This window comes from Bufo bufo, chromosome 9 (assembly GCF_905171765.1).
Source record: "Bufo bufo chromosome 9, aBufBuf1.1, whole genome shotgun sequence".
NCBI lineage: Eukaryota > Metazoa > Chordata > Amphibia > Anura > Bufonidae > Bufo > Bufo bufo.
The window spans coordinates 47,340,439-47,359,132 of record NC_053397.1 but is presented as its reverse complement, the minus strand read 5'-3'; the positions used below and the strand labels follow the sequence as shown (position 1 = coordinate 47,359,132).

Below are 18,694 nucleotides of genomic sequence, written 5' to 3'. Positions count from 1 at the left end.
GTGTAATAGCATTGTTCCTATTACCCAGGCTGTAAACTCCCCTACTGAACCTTGTTCTGCTTCAATATTGTGGAATAATTCCTCCCTATCCTTTCCCTACATTTCTAATGCTCTTTCCCTGAACTTCTATTAAGCAAAATATACGTTTTCAAGCCTAGCGCCTGCTAACGTCTCTCCGTGCACTAAGTACACTGGAAAATGGCTGAATCCATGATTGCTGAGGCTATTTATAGGGATGCGACATCACAGGCTGGCAGCTGATTGGCTGCATGCATGGCATTGTGGGTGATCCCTCGTTCTCAGAGTTCCTTGCTCCATGTCCTAACATGTGCAGCAGCCATTTTAGGAAAAAATGTGATTCATTACCACGAAGCGTGAAGAAATTAAGAATCAAATAATTCCTGAAATTCTGATCAAAATCCACTTTATCAGCTTTGATTCGCTCATCTCTACTCAATTCTTATCAAATAAAATACTTATACAGTGGCTGACCAGTTCAGTATTATGGAATAAGGTGCTCTATCATCGGCACACCCAAAAGCCGTTAGATGCAAGAAAATAAAATGATAGGTAAGTATGAGAGGCACACTCTCACTGGTTGCAGCATGGAATTAATTTGGAAGCAGTGGAAATAAAATTGTGTATTTTTATTTTATAATCTTTTAAAATATAAAAAAATTCTGTAAAAGAGTAACAAAAATAGAGATAAAACAATAGAGGTGGGGGGTCCTCTTTAAGTGTTGGAAATCTGCATTAGGATTTCTTTGCTGATTACCATATGATGCCTAGTGCTGGCTAAGTATAAGCTGAGTATACTGGAATATGGCGTATTTTCGGCTAGGCTTGGCTTGATGTGTGGAATTGTAATGTGTTAAGTACGATTATACATAATTTCCAACAATGCTGAATACATCAAATATATAAACGCTGAATACATCAAGTGCCAGGTGCTCAATATAGTGCTAGGTACATAGACATGCTGAGTACATAGATATATAAACTTATGCTTGATACATAGAGTGCCACGTCTTGGCTGAATACAAAAAATGCTAAGTGTAAATTAAAACTTTAGTTGAAAGTGCTGTGACTTTGACTTCTTGAAAAATGGGGAACGGTACACATCAACTGTTTCCCAAAAATGTTCGGCCTGTTTGGATGATAGATTTGATGCTAGTTCATTAGGTGATCAGAATGGTTGCCAAAGTGGATATTACCACAGTGGATATTACCAAAAGTAAAGTGATATCATAAATGAAGTTAGTTCAGGTTAGTGTTATTCACTTATTCTTTGAGCGTTGTATAGAAATCGTATAGAAATCGTTGAATTTTGATTTTGTTTGAGTTGCTATAATAAAACGCAGCGGTAGTCACATAAGTTACTTAAATGGTTGAAAGATAGCCTGTCTCAAAACATTAAAAGTTAGCCTGTCTAAAATCATTGTTGTATTTCCCTCAATGCCCGGATTAAGTGTTGTATCTTGGGCTCATAGGGTCATTTGGTCCTATTCATTTACTTTAATAGTGAGCAGTAAGAGTCCGTGAATGATGCTTCCCTTATCATCTTGTCTGCATGGGTACTTGCAATATTTTGCTGCAAATTAATTTTCTAAAAATGTTGTTTGTAAGTGTTTGTCATGAAATACTCAGATGCGTTTTAGGTGCGGTTTTCATGCGGTTTTGTGTTTTAGGTGTTGTAAGCAATCATATCGTCTTGCAGTAACCCCCTATGATCCGTTCCCCATTTTTCAAAAAGTCAAAGTCTATAGCACTATCAACTAAGGTTTTAATTTACACTTAGCATTTTTTTTTATTCAGCCAAGACGTGCCACTCTATGTATCCAGCATAAGTTTATATATCTATGTACTCAGCATGTCTATGTACCCAGCACTATATTAAGCACCTGGCACTTGATGTATTCAGCATTGTTGGAAATTATGTATAATCGTACTTAACAATTTTATTATCACTGCTTCCAAATAATTCTGTGCAGCAACCAGTGAGAGTGCCTCTCATACTTACCTATAATTTAATTCTTATCAAACTGATAAGAATATGGCTTATAAGTCATTCATCACTTCTTTAGGCTTTGTAGTAAAAATAACACAGTGTTTCATTTTTCTTGGCAGGTTCCTTTAATTCGGGTAAAAACATGTACATTTCACTTGGCTACATGAATAATTTTTGTAATGTAGCTGATGTATTCTTAACTATTTATCGGCTAGGACTACAATTTCTAGCAATACATTGAGTTGCATGTTTTCTTATGGTCTGCTTCTGTTTGAATCAGTTAGTAAGTAATGCTTTCCTTGTAGACAAGGCCTCATGTTTACCTAACAGCACTTAAAATATCTAAATATTTATATATATATATATATATATATATATATATATAAAAATAATATAAATATGAGTGTATGTGTGTATGTATATCCGCTAAAGGAGTCCGCACCGTCGCATTTACAATCACGAAATTTGGTACATCAGGTGTCCGGAAAGGTTTTAGACCAGGTCTCAGCTCTCTAGGACGTATCGTTCCTGAGATATTCCCAAAAAATGCATTAGCCAATAGAAGCTTGGTCACATGACCCTTATCAGCCAATAGAAGCTCCACATACACAGTTTTGCTCCAGGTTTCCATAACAACCCAGCTTTAAAGAAAATCTGTCACCAGGATAATCGCTATTGAAGTAAAGCCATGGCCTAATATCACTTAGTACCTTATTTACAGATGTGCCTTTGTTCCAGCAATAGATGTTTTTATTCTCTTAAAATCCAGTTTATTTGGTATGCAAATGAGCCAGTAAGGTGCCCAGAGGGGCGTCACTCTTGCATGAAGGAGCCCAGACACACCCCCTGCCATAATGTGTCCACCCTCAAAAGACAAACTTAAAGCCCCTGCCCCCAGGTCCCGATAAGCCACGCCCCTGACCCAGTTAGGCCACACCCCTCCCACTCCTCAGCCGACAGGGATTTAAAAAATGAAGCTAAAAATCAACTTCTGTCAGCTGCAGAGGTGGGAGTGATGGTGACTTTCTCCCTGCATCACACACTCAGACAGCACAGTGCTGCTGTCTTAGAGTGAACTGTTCAAAAGGACACACCCCGGATCTAGTTAGGCCACGCCTCCTCACACTCAGCCGACAGGGATTGAAAAAATGAAGTCAAAAATCAGCTTCTAAGTCCCGCTAAGGCACACCTCCGATCAGGTTAGGCCATGCCCCCTCCCACTCCTCACCCGACAGGGATTGAAAAAATGAAGGTAAAAATCTACTTTTGTCAGCTGCAGAGGTGGGGGGGAGGGTGAATTTCTCCCTGCAGCTCACAATAAGACAGCACAGTGCTGCTGTCTTAGAGTGAGCTGTTCAAAAGGATATTCCCCCAATCCAATTAGGCCATGCCCCCTACCACTCTTAAGCCAACAGGGATTGAAAAAATGAAGTTAAAAATCAACGTCTAAGTCCCGCTAAACAACGCCCCTGTCCTGCTTAGGCCATGCTTTCTTCCACTCCTTAGCCATCAGGGATGGAAAAAATGAAGTTAAACATCAACTTCTAGGTCCCGCTAAGCCACACCTCGATCTGGTAAGGCCACGCCCCCTCCCACTCCTCAGCCAACAGGGATTGAATAAATGAAGTTAAAAATCAACTTCTGTCAGCTACAGGGGTGGGAGGGATGTGACTTTCTTCCTGCAGCTCACACTCAGACAGCACTGTGATGCTGTCTAAGAATGAGCTGTTCAAAAAGACATCCTTGTGTCCGTCCAGGCCCTGCGCCAGATGGAGGACAAGGAGTCTGACCTGTGCCAGATGGAGGACAAGGAGTCTGAAAGCCGGATTGTTCGGCCTAGAACTGGACCTCTGGCCACCCTAGGGGCAGGCTGCTGTGGAGGTCACAGTTAAGGGGATGGTCCACTATGGAGGTTAGTTATAAGGGGCAGATTGCTGTAAAGGCCACCTTTATGCGGGCGGGCCCCTATGGAGGTCACTGTCAAGGGGGTGGTGTGCTGTCAAACTCACTGTTAAAGAGGAAGGCTGCTATAAAGTTCAAGGTTAACGGGGTGGGCTGCTTTGGAGGTCCAATTTTAAGAAAGGGGGCACTGTAGGGGATGGGATCAGTGTTAATAGGTGGGCGGCTGTGGAGGTCACTGTTAAGGGGGCGGGTGCTGTAATAGTGGATAGCGTTTAGTGTTGGTATCTTTTAACGACACACACAAACATTAAATGAAATAGATTAAATATACCTGAGCGAAGCCGTGTCCTTCAGCTAGTATATATATATATATATATAATATATATATTACACAAAAATGTATAAAATTGCATTTAGGGAGACTCTCATCACATGCACCATTATTCACAAAAGGGGAATTGGAAGCTTATTTGATCCATAATGTAGAAATGTCTAAACCCAAAAGTTAAGCCAGAAAAATGCAGTACTGACTGTGAAATTACAAATATGAGCACATCTTAGGATATGAGAATGGAACTGTCTCTCAGTGAGGCAGAATAATGTGATAGTGACACTGTCTGCTTGGGAACTGCAAGATGCAATTTTACACTGCTTTAAGTACATGTATCTTTTTGAGTTGACATGCAAAATGGTTTCGCTACTTGAAAACGCATTCCCTCCCCTTTTCATTATTTAGGGATGTGTGCCTGTCACTCTTCACTGCCGTCCATAAAGGGAACTGTTATTGTACTTGGAGCCGGAGACACTGCTTTTGACTGTGCAACCTCGGCATTGCGATGTGGTGCCCGCCGAGTATTTGTGGTATTTAGAAAAGGATTCACTAACATTCGAGCTGTTCCTGAAGAGGTAAATTATATGTTAGAATTAAAGCTTAATATTCAAATAGTGTCTCTGGTTTTATCCAAATTTTTGGAATGTATGGTTTTAGGAAATTACTGTTTATGACGTTATTAACGCAATTAATTTATATCAGAGAACAACACAACAAAAAAGTCTGTGAAGGTTCTTATGCATCCAGGTTATGGTATATCAGTAATAATAAGTCAGTGCAATTGTATTTGTTGAACTTTCTTGTTCCCTGAAGAAGTTTTGCTAGACATCTGACAGGTTTTCTCAGTGACAATGGTTGTACAATAAATATTCATTATTAAATACTGGTGACTCATGTCCCAATCATGAAGGTAACATGTTGATTGTATTTGCATGAGTGAAGTTATAAGATGTGATTAAACTGCCCTAGGACAGGTGTTAGAACAGCATTGTAAGTGGCAGACAATAGATGTTGCACCCCTACTCCTCTATTCAAGCTTGCTATCTCTTTTAACCACCTCAGCCCCCCTAGCTTAAACACCCTTAATGACCAGGCCACTTTTTACACTTCTGCACTACACTATTTTCACCGTTTATTGCTCGGTCATGCAACTTACCACCCAAATGAATTTTACCTCCATTTCTTCTCACTAATAGAGCTTTCATTTGGTGGTATTTCATTGCTGCTGACATTTTTACTTTTTTTTGTTATTAATCGAAATTTAACGAAATTTTTGCAAAAAAATGACATTTTTCACTTTCAGTTGTATTTTTTTATTTAAAAAAAACGACATCCATATATAAATTTTTCTCTAAATTTATTGTTCTACATGTCTTGATAAAAAGTAAAATGTTTGGGTAAAAAAAAAATGGTTTGGGTAAAAGTTATAGCGTTTACAAACTAAACTATGGTACAAAAATGTGAATTTCTGCTTTTTGAAGCAGCTCTGACGTTCTGAGCACCTGCCATGTTTCCTGAGGTTCTACAATGGCCAGACAGTACAAACTCCCCACAAATGACCCCATTTCGGAAAGTAGACACCCTAAGGTATTCGCTGATGGGCATAGTGAGTTCATAGAACTTTTTATTTTTTGTCACAAGTTAGCGGAAAATGATGATTTTTTATTTATTTATTTTTTCCTTACAAAGTATCATATTCCACTAACTTGTGACAAAAAATAAAAACTTCCATGAACTCACTATGCCAATCAAGAAATACCTTAGGGTGTCTTCTTTCCAAAATGGGGTCACTTGTGGGGTAGTTATACTGCCCTGGCATTCTAGGGGCCCTAATGTGTGGTAAGTAGTTTGAAATCAAAATGTGTAAAAAATTACCTGTGAAATCCGAAGGTGCTCTTTGGAATGTGGGCCCCTTTGCCCACCTAGGCTGCAAAAAAGTGTCACACATCTGGTATCTCCGTACTCAGGAGAAGTTGGGCAATGTGTTTTGGGTGTAATTTTACATATACCCATGCTGGGTGAGATAAATATCTCGGCAAAAGACAACTTTTCCCATTTTTTTTATACAAAGTTGGCAATTTGACCTGAGATATTTATCTCACCCAGCATGGGTATATGTAAAATGACACCCAAAAACACATTGCCCAACTTCTCCTGAGTACGGCGATACAGATGTGTGACACTTTTTTGCAGCCTAGATGCGCAAAGGGGCCCAAATTCCTTTTATGAGGGCATTTTTTAGACATTTGGATCCCAGACTTCTTTTCATGCTTTAGGGCCCTAAATGCCAGGGCAGTTATAAATACCCCACATGTGACCCCATTTGGAAAGAAGACACCCAAGGTATTCAATGAGGGGCATGGCGAGTTCATAGAATTTTTTTTTTTTGGCACAAGTTAGCGGAAATTGATTTTTTTTTTGTTTTTCTCACAAAGTCTCCCTTTCCGCTAACTTGGGACAAAAATGTAAATCTTTCATGGACTCAATATACCCCTCACGGAATACCTTGGGGTGTCTTCTTTCCGAAATGGGGTCACATGTGGGGTATTTATACTGCCCTGGCATTTTAGGGGCCCTAAAGCGTGAGAAGAAGTCTGGAATATAAATGTCAAAAAAAATTTACGCATTTGGATTCCGTGAGAGGTATGGTGAGTTCATGTGAGATTTTATTTTTTGACACAAGTTAGTGGAATATGAGACTTTGTAAGAAAAAAAAAAAAAATAATAATAATTTCCGCTAAACTTGGGCCAAAAAAATGTCTGAATGGAGCCTTACAGGGGGTGGTGATCAATGACAGGGGGGTGATCAGGAGTGTGAATGGGGTTATCACCCCCCTGTCATTGATCACCCCCTGTAAGACTCCATCAGACGTCCGTATGTGTTTTGCGGATCCGCGGTGTCCGTGTTTTGCGGATCCAATGGATCCGCAAAACACATACGGACTTCTGAATGGAGCCTTACAGGGCGGGTGATCAATGACAGGGGGTGATCAATGACAGGGGGGTGTTCAGGGAGTCTATATGGGGTGATCACCCCCCTGTCATTGATCACCCCCTGTATGCTCCATTCAGATGTCCGTATGTGTTTTGCGGATCCGATCCATGTATCCGTGGATCTGTAAAAAACATAGGGACGTCTGAATGGAAGCCTTACAGGGGGGTGATCAATGACAGGGGGGGATCAATGACAGGGGGGTGATCAGGGAGTCTATATGGGGTGATCACCCCCCTGTCATTTATCACCCCCCTGTAAGGCTCCATTCAGACGTCCGTATGTGTTTTGCGGATCCGATCCATGTATCCGTGGATCTGTAAAAAACATACGGACGTCTGAATGGAGCCTTACAGGGGGGGTGATCAATGACAGGGGGTGATCAGGGAGTCTATATGGGGTGATCACCCCCCTGTCATTGATCACCCCCCCGTAAGGCTCCATTCAGATGTCCGTATGTGTTTTGCGGATCTGATCCATGTATCCGTGGATCTGTAAAAAACATACGGACGTCTGAATGGAGCCTTACAGGGGGGGATGATCAATGACAGGGGGGTGATCAGGGAGTCTATATGGGGTGATCACCCCCCTGTCATTGATCACCCCCCTGTAAGGCTCCATTCAGACGTCCGTATGTGTTTTGCGGATCCGATCCATGTATCCGTGGATCCGTAAAAAAACATACGTACGTCTGAATGGAGCTTTACAGGGGGGTGATCAATGACGGGGGGGTGATCAATGACAGGGGGGTGATCAGGGAGTCTATATGGGGTGATCACCCCCGTCATTGATCACCCCCTTGTAAGGCTCCATTCAGACGTCCGTATGTGTTTTGCGGATCCGATCTATGTACCCGTGGATCCGTAAAAAACATACGGACGTCTGAATGGAGCCTTAAAGGGGGGCAATGAATGACAGGGGAGTGATCAGGGAGTCTATATGGGGTGATCACCCCCCTGTAAGGCTCCATTCAGACGTCCGTATGTGTTTTGCGGATCCGATCCATGTATCTGTGGATCAGTAAAAACATACGGACATCTGAATGGAGCCTTACAAGGGGGTGATCAATGACAGGGGGGTGATCAATGACAGGGGGGTGATCAGGGAGTCTATATGGGGTGATCAGGGGTTAATAAGGGGTTAATAAGTGACAGGGGGGTGTAGTGTAGTGGTGTTTGGTGCTACTTATTACTGAGCTACCTGTGTCCTCTGGTGGTCGATCCAAGCAAAAGGGACCACCAGAGGACCAGGTAGCAGGTATATTAGATGCTGTTATCAAAACAGCGTCTAATATACCTGTTAGGGGTTAAAAAAATCGCATCTCCAGCCTGCCAGCGAACGATCGCCGCTGGCAGGCTGGAGATCCACTCGCTTACCTTCCGATCCTGTGAACGTGCGCGCCTGTGTGCGCGTGTTCACAGGAAATCTCGCGTCTCGCGAGATGACGCGTATATGCGTGACTCTGCCTGCAGCTGCCGCCTCCGGAACACGATCCTGCGTTAGGCGGTCCGGAGGCGGTTAAATAGCTTTGTTAATGCTGGAGATTTCCTGTACAAGTTATTCTAATTAAGAAAGCCAGTTGGATGAAAAAAAATACAAATCCAGCTGCTCTGACTTATGACTACTGATAACACAAAAATAAATTTGCACTTCTGATTTCTCATCCCCTATTGTTATTCTAAGTATCTGTCAGCAGACTGATGTATGTGGGAGAAACACTGTGTCCTGTCAAAAACAGCCTGAAGTCTTCTGAAGGGTCATGCCAGGAGCTCAGAATTTTGCCATTGGTCATGTTATTTTTGGCAAATTCTGTATATAGTAGTAGTCATATTATAAGTTACAACTTGTTCAAAGTAGTAAATGCTTTGAACTCTCCATAAAAACACAATCTGGAACTGTCTTTTCTTAGACTTCTGTGTTGTACAACTCTTCTCTTATTCTTTTTAGAAATGTAAGAATAAATTGACAAATATTATTAAATTTTTCTTATCAGCAGGAGTGTATCCCTTTACACTCTAACACTGTCCAAACAGTGGTGACCATGTCAAACTGTTAAAGGGAACACTAATGTCCAGCTGTCAGTTTATCTATAGAAGTCTAAGAAAGTATAATTCAGAATTGATATTTTACTGGACATGTTAGGAAATATGGAAGGTCATCTTTAAGAGGCTGTTCACCCCATTCATCATTTAGGAGAACCTCAAAGAGTAAATAGTTTTCAAAGTCTTCCAAATACAAATCAAAATGATTGCTCTTGGGCTATGAAAAATATTTGAAGCCATACGTACCCATAAGTACTTCAAGAAACTGGATAGATAAATTAAGTGTAAGGTATGTTTCTAGTGGTCTTGCATAGTGGAGACCATCCAGTGGTAAAAGAACAGATTGACTTTACTTATTACTGTACCCTCTCGTAAATCAGATCAAAAAATGCTTATCAAAAAACCCCAGTCTTGTGAGATTCAGGCTCTCCAGCTTTACCCCGAGTTTCCAGATGTCTTTTTCCAGGGCTTATAAATGAAGTTGATCTTTTCTTATGTGCTTTGCTTTCTAATGTGATGCAGAGTTGCAGACATATGCCTGGATGCAAATCTGCTGGTTAAAATCTTAGAGGTGGATGAAAACACATTATTGGAACAGAATACAAGGCACTAGAAGCATACCTATAACGATGGCAGTTGTCAACAAGACTGCAAAACTGACTTCATCTTAAGCATCTACCTTTCCTGTTGGCAGTCAGTAAAGGGTAAACTTCTAAGCCTTCACACTGAGAGGCCTGGGAATAACTGATTTTAAATGATTTGTGACTAGTGTTGAGCGAACTTGTGTTTTAAGTTCGGCGTCTAAAGTTCGGGTTTGGGTTATCGAAGAAACGCGTTATGGATTCTAAATTCCGTTATGGTCCGTGGTAGCGGAATCCATAACGTGATTCTTGGATAACCCGAACCCGAACTTTAGACGCCGAACTTAAAACACAAGTTCGCTCAACACTATTTGTGACAAATAAATTCATAACAAATCAAAATTGTTGTGAAAGTTCAGCAAATCGGCCGAATCAAATTTATCAAAAACTTTGCTCATCTTTTGTGATGGAAAGGGATAATACTATTGTTCCAGTAATGAAGCAGATGAATAATGATGACCAAAGATAAACAGACAGACAACAAATGGCCCTAACTAAGGGTCATGTTGCATGGGCCAATTGAACAGGTAAGTATTGCCTTCTCATCAACATAAAAGCTGCATTTACATGTAGCAAACATCTCCTCTGTATGGGGAGGTGCACAGGGAATCATAGTTTACACAGGAAAATCTGCTGTTTAGAAATGACAATTTTGAGTCCTGTATCAATGATGGTTTCACTCAATGAATGAGTGCCCATAAGAATATTTGTTCACAAACAACTCACCTGTGTAAAGGTACTTTAACTCTCCCTGAACCTTCCCCTAGCCTTAACAATAACAATGACTCTCAATGTCCCTTCTGATTTTCCTATTGAAACCATAGCCTGCAATATTGAAAAAGTAGGGAAACAAGTAAGGCAGAAAGAAGCAAGAAAAAGCTAGCTACAAACAAGTAAAAAGATTTAGGCACCGGCCTCTCCATAACTTTGGTGCATCCAATTCTTGCTGTCTTACATTTAGACCTTTTTCTATACCTGAAACAGGCATAAAAAATTGCAAATAAGATGGGCCTGCCGGCTCGTCCCCATTTATGCCATGCCCACAATTTGAGACCTGGCAGGAGTGGGACAAAGTCGCAGATAGCAGCAAAACTAACCATTCTGCTGCAATCTGTGCCTGAAATGCGACTAATATAGGCGTATTTCAGTATAATAAATGATCCCCATAGTTCTTACACTATCACCACCAAGGTTATAGCAGAGACCAAAAATATTTAAAGAAATATTATGTAATCAGGAACTCCTAACCAATTGAGACTGGCCTAAATCAATGATAATCCACAATAATGAATCAGTTTTAATAGAGTTGAATAGCCCCAAATAAGCTAATAAACTGGAAAAGACAACACAGTAGCAAACAGGGGGAAAATCCCAGCACACCACTGTCAGTATACATTAAAATGTTAATGTCAAAACACCTGCTTTACTCCAAAGGAGTAATCTTCTCACCAACAATGCAAGCCTTGTCCCCTTAATGGTCTCCTCGTAGCACCCTTGTCGACATTCCTTCCTGTAGACTTGTATTGTCACGGCTGTATGTGAGCAACAAGAGCATGCACAGAAAATAGAGCTACTGACCGGACCCAAACTAGGGAGGATAAAGGGTGACCCCTGTCAGACCCTCAAAAGCTCTCCCTATGCTGCTAAGCCCATGCCCGGATCCAAATGGTGGAAGGAGGCATGCCCGCGTACCTAAGACTGATGACCACTGTAACCCCTACAATAGTGGAAGGGGCACGGCCACCGGTGCCCTGCTCAGTATATGGAGGGAACCGTGGTCGCCTCGGATCCAGTCAGAAAACACACAGATACACAGCAATGTCTGCACACTTAGCTGAAGGGCTGCAGCCGCAGTGAAGACGGATCCAAAGACAGGCTGGCAATATCCGGAGTACTTGCTGCAGCAGAACACAGGTCCAGTGAAAGGATAGCATACAAGGGAAGATACTCAAGCAAGAGCTACAACCCAAATGAGAAATATAATCCACACCTACAATAGGAGGAGGGGGAATATAAAGGCAGGGAAATCAAACGGAGGAGGAACAGCTGGGAGGAAGGAAACAGAAAACTCCTCCCAGCTCTAGTAGTGACATCATCACAGGGGTGGAGAAACAGAGCTGTGAGAACGTCCCAAAGCTCTGGTAGTGACATGTATGGATCACCACAAGTTGCTGTAGATGGCCACACTGCAGCCCCTCACACGTTCAAAGCAATGTGTGTCAGCTGGAGCTGCGTGTCTTGGATCATGATCCTCCAACAATAAAATTTGTATAGATACTGTCCTAAACAATGAAGGTCCTGTCCTAAATCTGAAAATCCTGTCATAAATAATGAATTTATAACTTCTCGTTCCCTAAAAAAATGGAAGACCCAGAAGAATCTAAATCTCAATCATTGGCACATATACAGTAGGTGTTTGTGAGATTGTGTTTTCAGCACGACAGCGTCGCGCTGATACTCGGCGACGTGGTGCCGAGATCTCGCACTCACTGGAATAGCGACAGCACATCCCAGCAAGCGCGTCATAGAAGCGACGGGAGATCCGACTTGGATTCCCGCCAATTCTACACGTGTGCGGCGTTTGTTATGAATCCTGAGGGGGAAGTCCCCGCCGGATTTAAATAAAAATCCGACCTGGGTCCCGCCCTCAGGAGCATACCGGGCCCTTAGGTCTGTTATGGGTTGTAAGGAGAGCCCCCCCTACGCCGAAAAAAACGGCGTAGGGGGTCCCCCTACAATCCATACCAGACCCGTATCCAAAGCACGCTACCCGGCCAGCCAGGAAGGGAGTGGGGACGAGCGAGCGCCCACCCCCCTCCTGAGCCGTACCAGGCTGCATGCCCTCAACATGGGGGGTTGGGTGCTCTGGGGCAGGGGGCGCACTGCGGCCCCCCCACCTCAGAGCACCCTGTCCCCATGTTGATGAGGACAGGGCCCCTTCCCGACAACCCTGGCCGTTGGTTGTCGGGGTATGCGGGCAGGAGGCTTATCGGAATCTGGGAGCCCCCTTTAATAAGGGGGCCCCCAGATACCGGCCCCCCACCCTAAGTGAATGAGTATGGGGTACATCGTACCCCTACCCATTCACCTGCAAGAAAAGTGGTAAAAACACAAATAAACCACACAGTGTATTAAAATATTTTATTTTTCTGCTCCGGAGGCCGCCCCCTGTCTTCTTTATTAGCTCTTTTACCAGGGGGGGGCTCTTCTTCTTCCGATATCCCGACGGGTCTTCTCCGCTATCCGGGGGGGTCTTCTCAACTCTCCGGGGTTCTCCTTCTGTCTTCTCCTTCTGTCTTGTTGTCTCCTTCTGTCTTCTGTCTCCGGGGGGGGGCTCTTCTTCTTCCGATATCCCGACGGGTCTTCTCCGCTATCCGGGGGGGTCTTCTCGACTCTCCGGGGTTCTCCTTCTGTCTTCTCCTTCTGTCTTGTTGTCTCCTTCTGTCTTCTGTCTCCGGGGGGGGCTCTTCTTCTTCCGATATCCCGACGGGTCTTCTCCGCTATCCGGGGGGGTCTTCTCAACTCTCCGGGGTTCTCCTTCTGTCTTCTCCTTCTGTCTTCTCCTTCTGTCTTGTTGTCTCGGCGCACCCCGATTCTTCGTCTTCTCTTCTTGTTTTCGCCTCTCTCTGTTGTTGACTCGGCGCACCCCGGTTCTTCGTCTCGCGAGACGAAGAATCGGGGTGCGCCGAGTCTCGCGAGACGAAGAATCGGGGTGCGCCGAGTCTCGCGAGACGAAGAACCGGGGTGCGCCGAGTCAACAACAGAGAGAGGCGAAAACAAGAAGAGAAGACGAAGAATCGGGGTGCGCCGAGACAACAAGACAGAAGGAGAAGACAGAAGGAGAAGACAGAAGGAGAACCCCGGAGAGTTGAGAAGACCCCCCCGGATAGCGGAGAAGACCCGTCGGGATATCGGAAGAAGAAGAGCCCCCCCCGGAGACAGAAGACAGAAGGAGACAACAAGACAGAAGGAGAAGACAGAAGGAGAACCCCGGAGAGTTGAGAAGACCCCCCCGGATAGCGGAGAAGACCCGTCGGGATATCGGAAGAAGAAGAGCCCCCCCTGGTAAAAGAGCTAATAAAGAAGACAGGGGGCGGCCTCCGGAGCAGAAAAATAAAATATTTTAATACACTGTGTGGTTTATTTGTGTTTTTACCACTTTTCTTGCAGGTGAATGGGTAGGGGTACGATGTACCCCATACTCATTCACTTAGGGTGGGGGGCCGGTATCTGGGGGCCCCCTTATTAAAGGGGGCTCCCAGATTCCGATAAGCCTCCTGCCCGCATACCCCGACAACCAACGGCCAGGGTTGTCGGGAAGGGGCCCTGTCCTCATCAACATGGGGACAGGGTGCTCTGAGGTGGGGGCCGCAGTGCGCCCCCTGCCCCAGAGCACCCAACCCCCCATGTTGAGGGCATGCAGCCTGGTACGGCTCAGGAGGGGGGTGGGCGCTCGCTCGTCCCCACTCCCTTCCTGGCTGGCCGGGTAGCGTGCTTTGGATACGGGTCTGGTATGGATTGTAGGGGGACCCCCTACGCCGTTTTTTTCGGCGTAGGGGGGGCTCTCCTTACAACCCATAACAGACCTAAGGGCCCGGTATGCTCCTGAGGGCGGGACCCAGGTCGGATTTTTATTTAAATCCGGCGGGGACTTCCCCCTCAGGATTCATAACAAACGCTGCACACGTGTAGAATTGGCGGGAATCCAAGTCGGATCTCCCGTCGCTTCTATGACGCGCTTGCTCTCCATCGCGGCAAGCCAGCTCGGCGCTGGCTCCCGCGATGGGGCTCGTATGTGCTCAATCTCGCCGAGAAATACAGCGAGATTGACACAAAATCGGGTTCACCTACTGTAAATACAAGATGGCATGTAAAAAAACATTACATTTATATATCTAAAGTGAACTCTACTGTTGTGTCTTGAGTCTTAAAGAGGACCTTTCATGGGTCCAGACTCATAAACTAAGTATCAGGGTATGTTGGGCATACAGCGGGGATCTAATAGCGCTTACTATTTTCTCTGGGCTCTGCTCCGTTCGCCCACTGTGGCCCCGTTAAATTCTCCCGCCCTGTATGCTAATATTTGCATCGGTACAGGGAGGAGGAGACTACCCTGTTTGTCAATGGATGTCTCCTTCTCCCTGGCTGTGAGCTGTCCAATCGCAGTGGAGATTGTCACAGCCAAGGAGAAAAAAAAACTCACCTTCTCCCTGGCTGTGACGCTCTCTGCTGCGATTGGACAGCTGACAGTCAGGGAGAAAGAGACGCCCATTGAGAAACAGGGCAGTCTCCTCCCTGTACCAATGCAAAAATTGGCATAAAGGGCGGGAGAATTTAACGGGGGCCACAGAGGGCGAACAGAGCGGCAACCATAAAAAATTGTGAGCGCTATTAGATCCTCGCTGTATGCCCTACATACCCTGATACTTAGTTTATAAAATCTGGACCTATGAAAGGTCCTCTGTATGTGCTGTAGGAAAGTGATGATCTGTGTAGTAAAAAAAACAAAACTATACAAAGACACAATTATAGCAGTAATACAATTTTACCTGCAAACTATGATATTCATTTCAACCTGCCCTTAATGATGCTTGAACAAACTATTAGCAGGACGAGATAAAGAATCTCTCACCCCCATTGAAAAGCACCTGCACATTCTCCTGATCTCTTCACGCATTAGAGGAGCATACATTTGCCAAGCAGCACATTAAACATGATAAGTTTGTCAAAAATGAAACAGAAAATAAATTAGGATTAATTAGCATAAAATGTTTTTTCTCTAATGCTTCTCTACTTGCCAGAAATTTTTACCATGTCTTTTTACAAATATAGACATGATCGATTAGCTTTTATAGTGGATTTATAAGGACCGTGTGTATCAACAGCAAGGAATTTGTGCTTCAATCAGTCTAGTCATATTAGGTCTATAGGGGTCCAATTGCATAACTAGGGATAGGAGGAGGTTAAATGGAGCAGGAGCAGCAGTTCAGCATTCTGCTATATTGTTGTCAAGAGAATTTGATGTTCTACTTTAGACTGGGATATCTCTTTCAAGAGGTTGTGCCATAAAAAATATTCTAATTTTTCAAACCAGCACTTGGATATGATACTTTTGTAATTGCTGTAATCAGAAATTTTGCCATAGCCACTGTGTTATTCAATAAAATGTATCTGATTAGCGCCACCTTCTGTTTGCTCTTTTCTTTATTTCTCCGTTCACCTCACTGGGGAAGATTTCTCAAAACTGTCTTAGTTTTCCATATAAACCAATCAGATTCCACCTTTCATTTCCTATGAAAAGTGGAATCGGATTGGTTGCTTCCCCACTGAGTTTATACATTCAATTGCCACCAGCCATATCATCTGTTAGAAGCTATGCCAGTTACAGAGAAAGAGCTATAGCAGAAAAGACATGCCCTCTGAGGTGCCAGCTATAAATAACTCTAGCAGAACAGTTGGTGCAATGAATGGGGAGATCTCTTGTTCCATTTGTGGTAAAAAAAAATTAAGAAACTGTCATGAACTATATATATATTATATTTTTTTTTTACATCGGTCATGGCATAACCCTTTTAAAGGAAGAAATGATCAGACTCATACTTTCTATGAGCCAATATGCCACTCTCAATGCCCTCTGTGGAGAGCCAGGGCAAACCAAACAAAAGTAAAGGAGCTAAGTGCTTTAACCCCCATTTTAGCTGTTGTATCCAGACCCCAACAATATATTTTTTTTTTATGATAGAAACTCTTTAAATATTGTAGGGATTTGCTCTAGTAGGCAGGGTAAGCGGTCGCAGTACAGAGGCAAGAACACGGTAGTAAAGCAAAAAGTTCAGTGTTTATTCACACAAAAGGGAAAAAAGTAACACAAACACTTTGCAGAGTCCTGGCGTTATTTCACACTGCAGGAATTCCTCGTGTTATTTCACACAGCAAATGTCCACAGAACTCAAAAAACACGTCACCTGGCAATCCACAGCAGGCTTTAGGGCTCCTGGCTTCCAGCTGGCAGCTCTCGTGCGGCTCTCATGCGGCTCCCAGAAACACAGAGCCTTCACAGCTCCACTTTCACTTGGAGGAACATACCACACCCAGCCGAGCTGCTGGCTGGGTTTTTAAACCCCAGCCCAAAACCTGGCCTGGACGTGGGGAACAGCCATTCACCCTGCTCTTTGGTTGCTCCCAATAAGAACCGGGCCGGATCGGCTTTTCAGCCACACTAAGAAAAAAACTGTGTCAGCGAGCACTAGCTGCGGCTGACACATAAAATAACCGGTTCTTATCTCACCGAGGCCAGGAACCTCGGTAACACGTACCTTCTGTCAATGACGGACCCTTGCGCCTTCCTACAATATTTTTTCAGTGAAATTGTAAGATGCCTTCTTATGTATAAATATATCTGACTACAACAGTTGTTTACATAAACAGATGTATCACCATATATCAAGTAAAGGCCATAAAAAACAATCAGCTTAGAAAAAGTCTACAGGTGATTAGAATATCGTGCAAAAGTCCATTTATTTCAGCAATGCAAATTAAAAGGAATTGCATTAACCTCTTAAGGACACATGACGTACCGGTACGTCATGATGTCCTGGTACTTAAGGACACATGACGTACCGGTACGTCATGTGTTGTTCCGATCACTGCCGCCCGGCCGGCAGTGATCGGAACAAGGTGCCTGCTCAAATCATTGAGCAGGCACCTAGGCTAAATGCGCGGGGGGGTCCCGTGACCCCCCCCATGTCGGCGATCGCAACAAACCGCAGGTCAATTCAGACCTGCGGTTTGATGCGCTTTTTGCAGTTTCTGATCCCCGCGGTCCCTGACCGCGAGGATCAGAAACTTTATAATGTCCAAAATAGATCTGTATCCCCCCCCTGCACCCCTGAGTGATTTTAGCCCGGTGGGAGGTGCAGGGGGAGGGTTGCGGGCAGTGCGGGCGGTGCGGGCGGTGCGGGAGGCAGGCGGAGCGGCAGGCGGGATCGCGATCCCCCGCCCGCCTCCCCCTGAATGATCGTTGGTGGTTAGTGGGTATACCAGGGTGCCAGCACATTGCTGACACCCTTGTATAAACGGCTGACATCTGCGATGCGATGTCAGCCGTTTAACCCTTTCCATACAGCGGTCCATACGGACCGCTGTATGGAAAAAGTTAACAGTAAGAGGGAGCTCCCTCCCTCTCCCATCGGGGGGCTGCAGTGCCTTTGCAGCCCCCCGATGGGAGAGAGAGAGAGCTCCCAGACAGCCCCCCGACAGATCCCCTCCTTACCCTTCCCCGTCTGCGAAGTTCTGAGCAGACGGGGAAGGTTCCCATGGCAACAGGACGCTGTCTCAGGCATCCTGCTGTCCATGGTGCTGAACAGATCTGTGCTAAAGGCAGAGATCTGTTCAGACAAAGTGTGAGTGAAATACAGTACAGTACAATATATATTGTACTGTACTGTATTATACAGACATCAGACCCACTGGATCTTAAAGAACCAAGTGGGTCTGGGTAAAAAAAAAGTGAAAAAAAGTGTAAAAAAGTTAAAAATCAAAAAACACATTTATCACTGATTTAAAATGAAAAAAAATAAAATTCACTACACATGTTTGGTATCGCCGCGTCCCGTAACGACCTGATCTATAAAACGGTCATGTTACTTTACCCGAACGGAGAACGCCCATTAAAAAATAAAAAATAAAAACTATGATGAAATTGAATTTTTGCCCACCTTACTTCCCAAAAAGGTAATAAAAGTGATCAAAAAGTTGCATGTACGCCAAAATTGTAAC

At 44.1% G+C, this 18,694-nt stretch overlaps 1 protein-coding gene across 1 annotated transcript in view; it reads left to right on the top strand.

Moving 5' to 3' along the window:
* DPYD (dihydropyrimidine dehydrogenase) overlaps positions 1–18,694 on the top strand; it is a 1,571,083-nt gene that overhangs the window by 713,697 nt on the left and 838,692 nt on the right. The window contains exon 10 of the mRNA XM_040406865.1: positions 4,647–4,816. Within this exon, the coding sequence (XP_040262799.1) occupies positions 4,647–4,816 (170 nt within the window). The remainder of the gene's footprint in view (positions 1–4,646; positions 4,817–18,694) is intronic.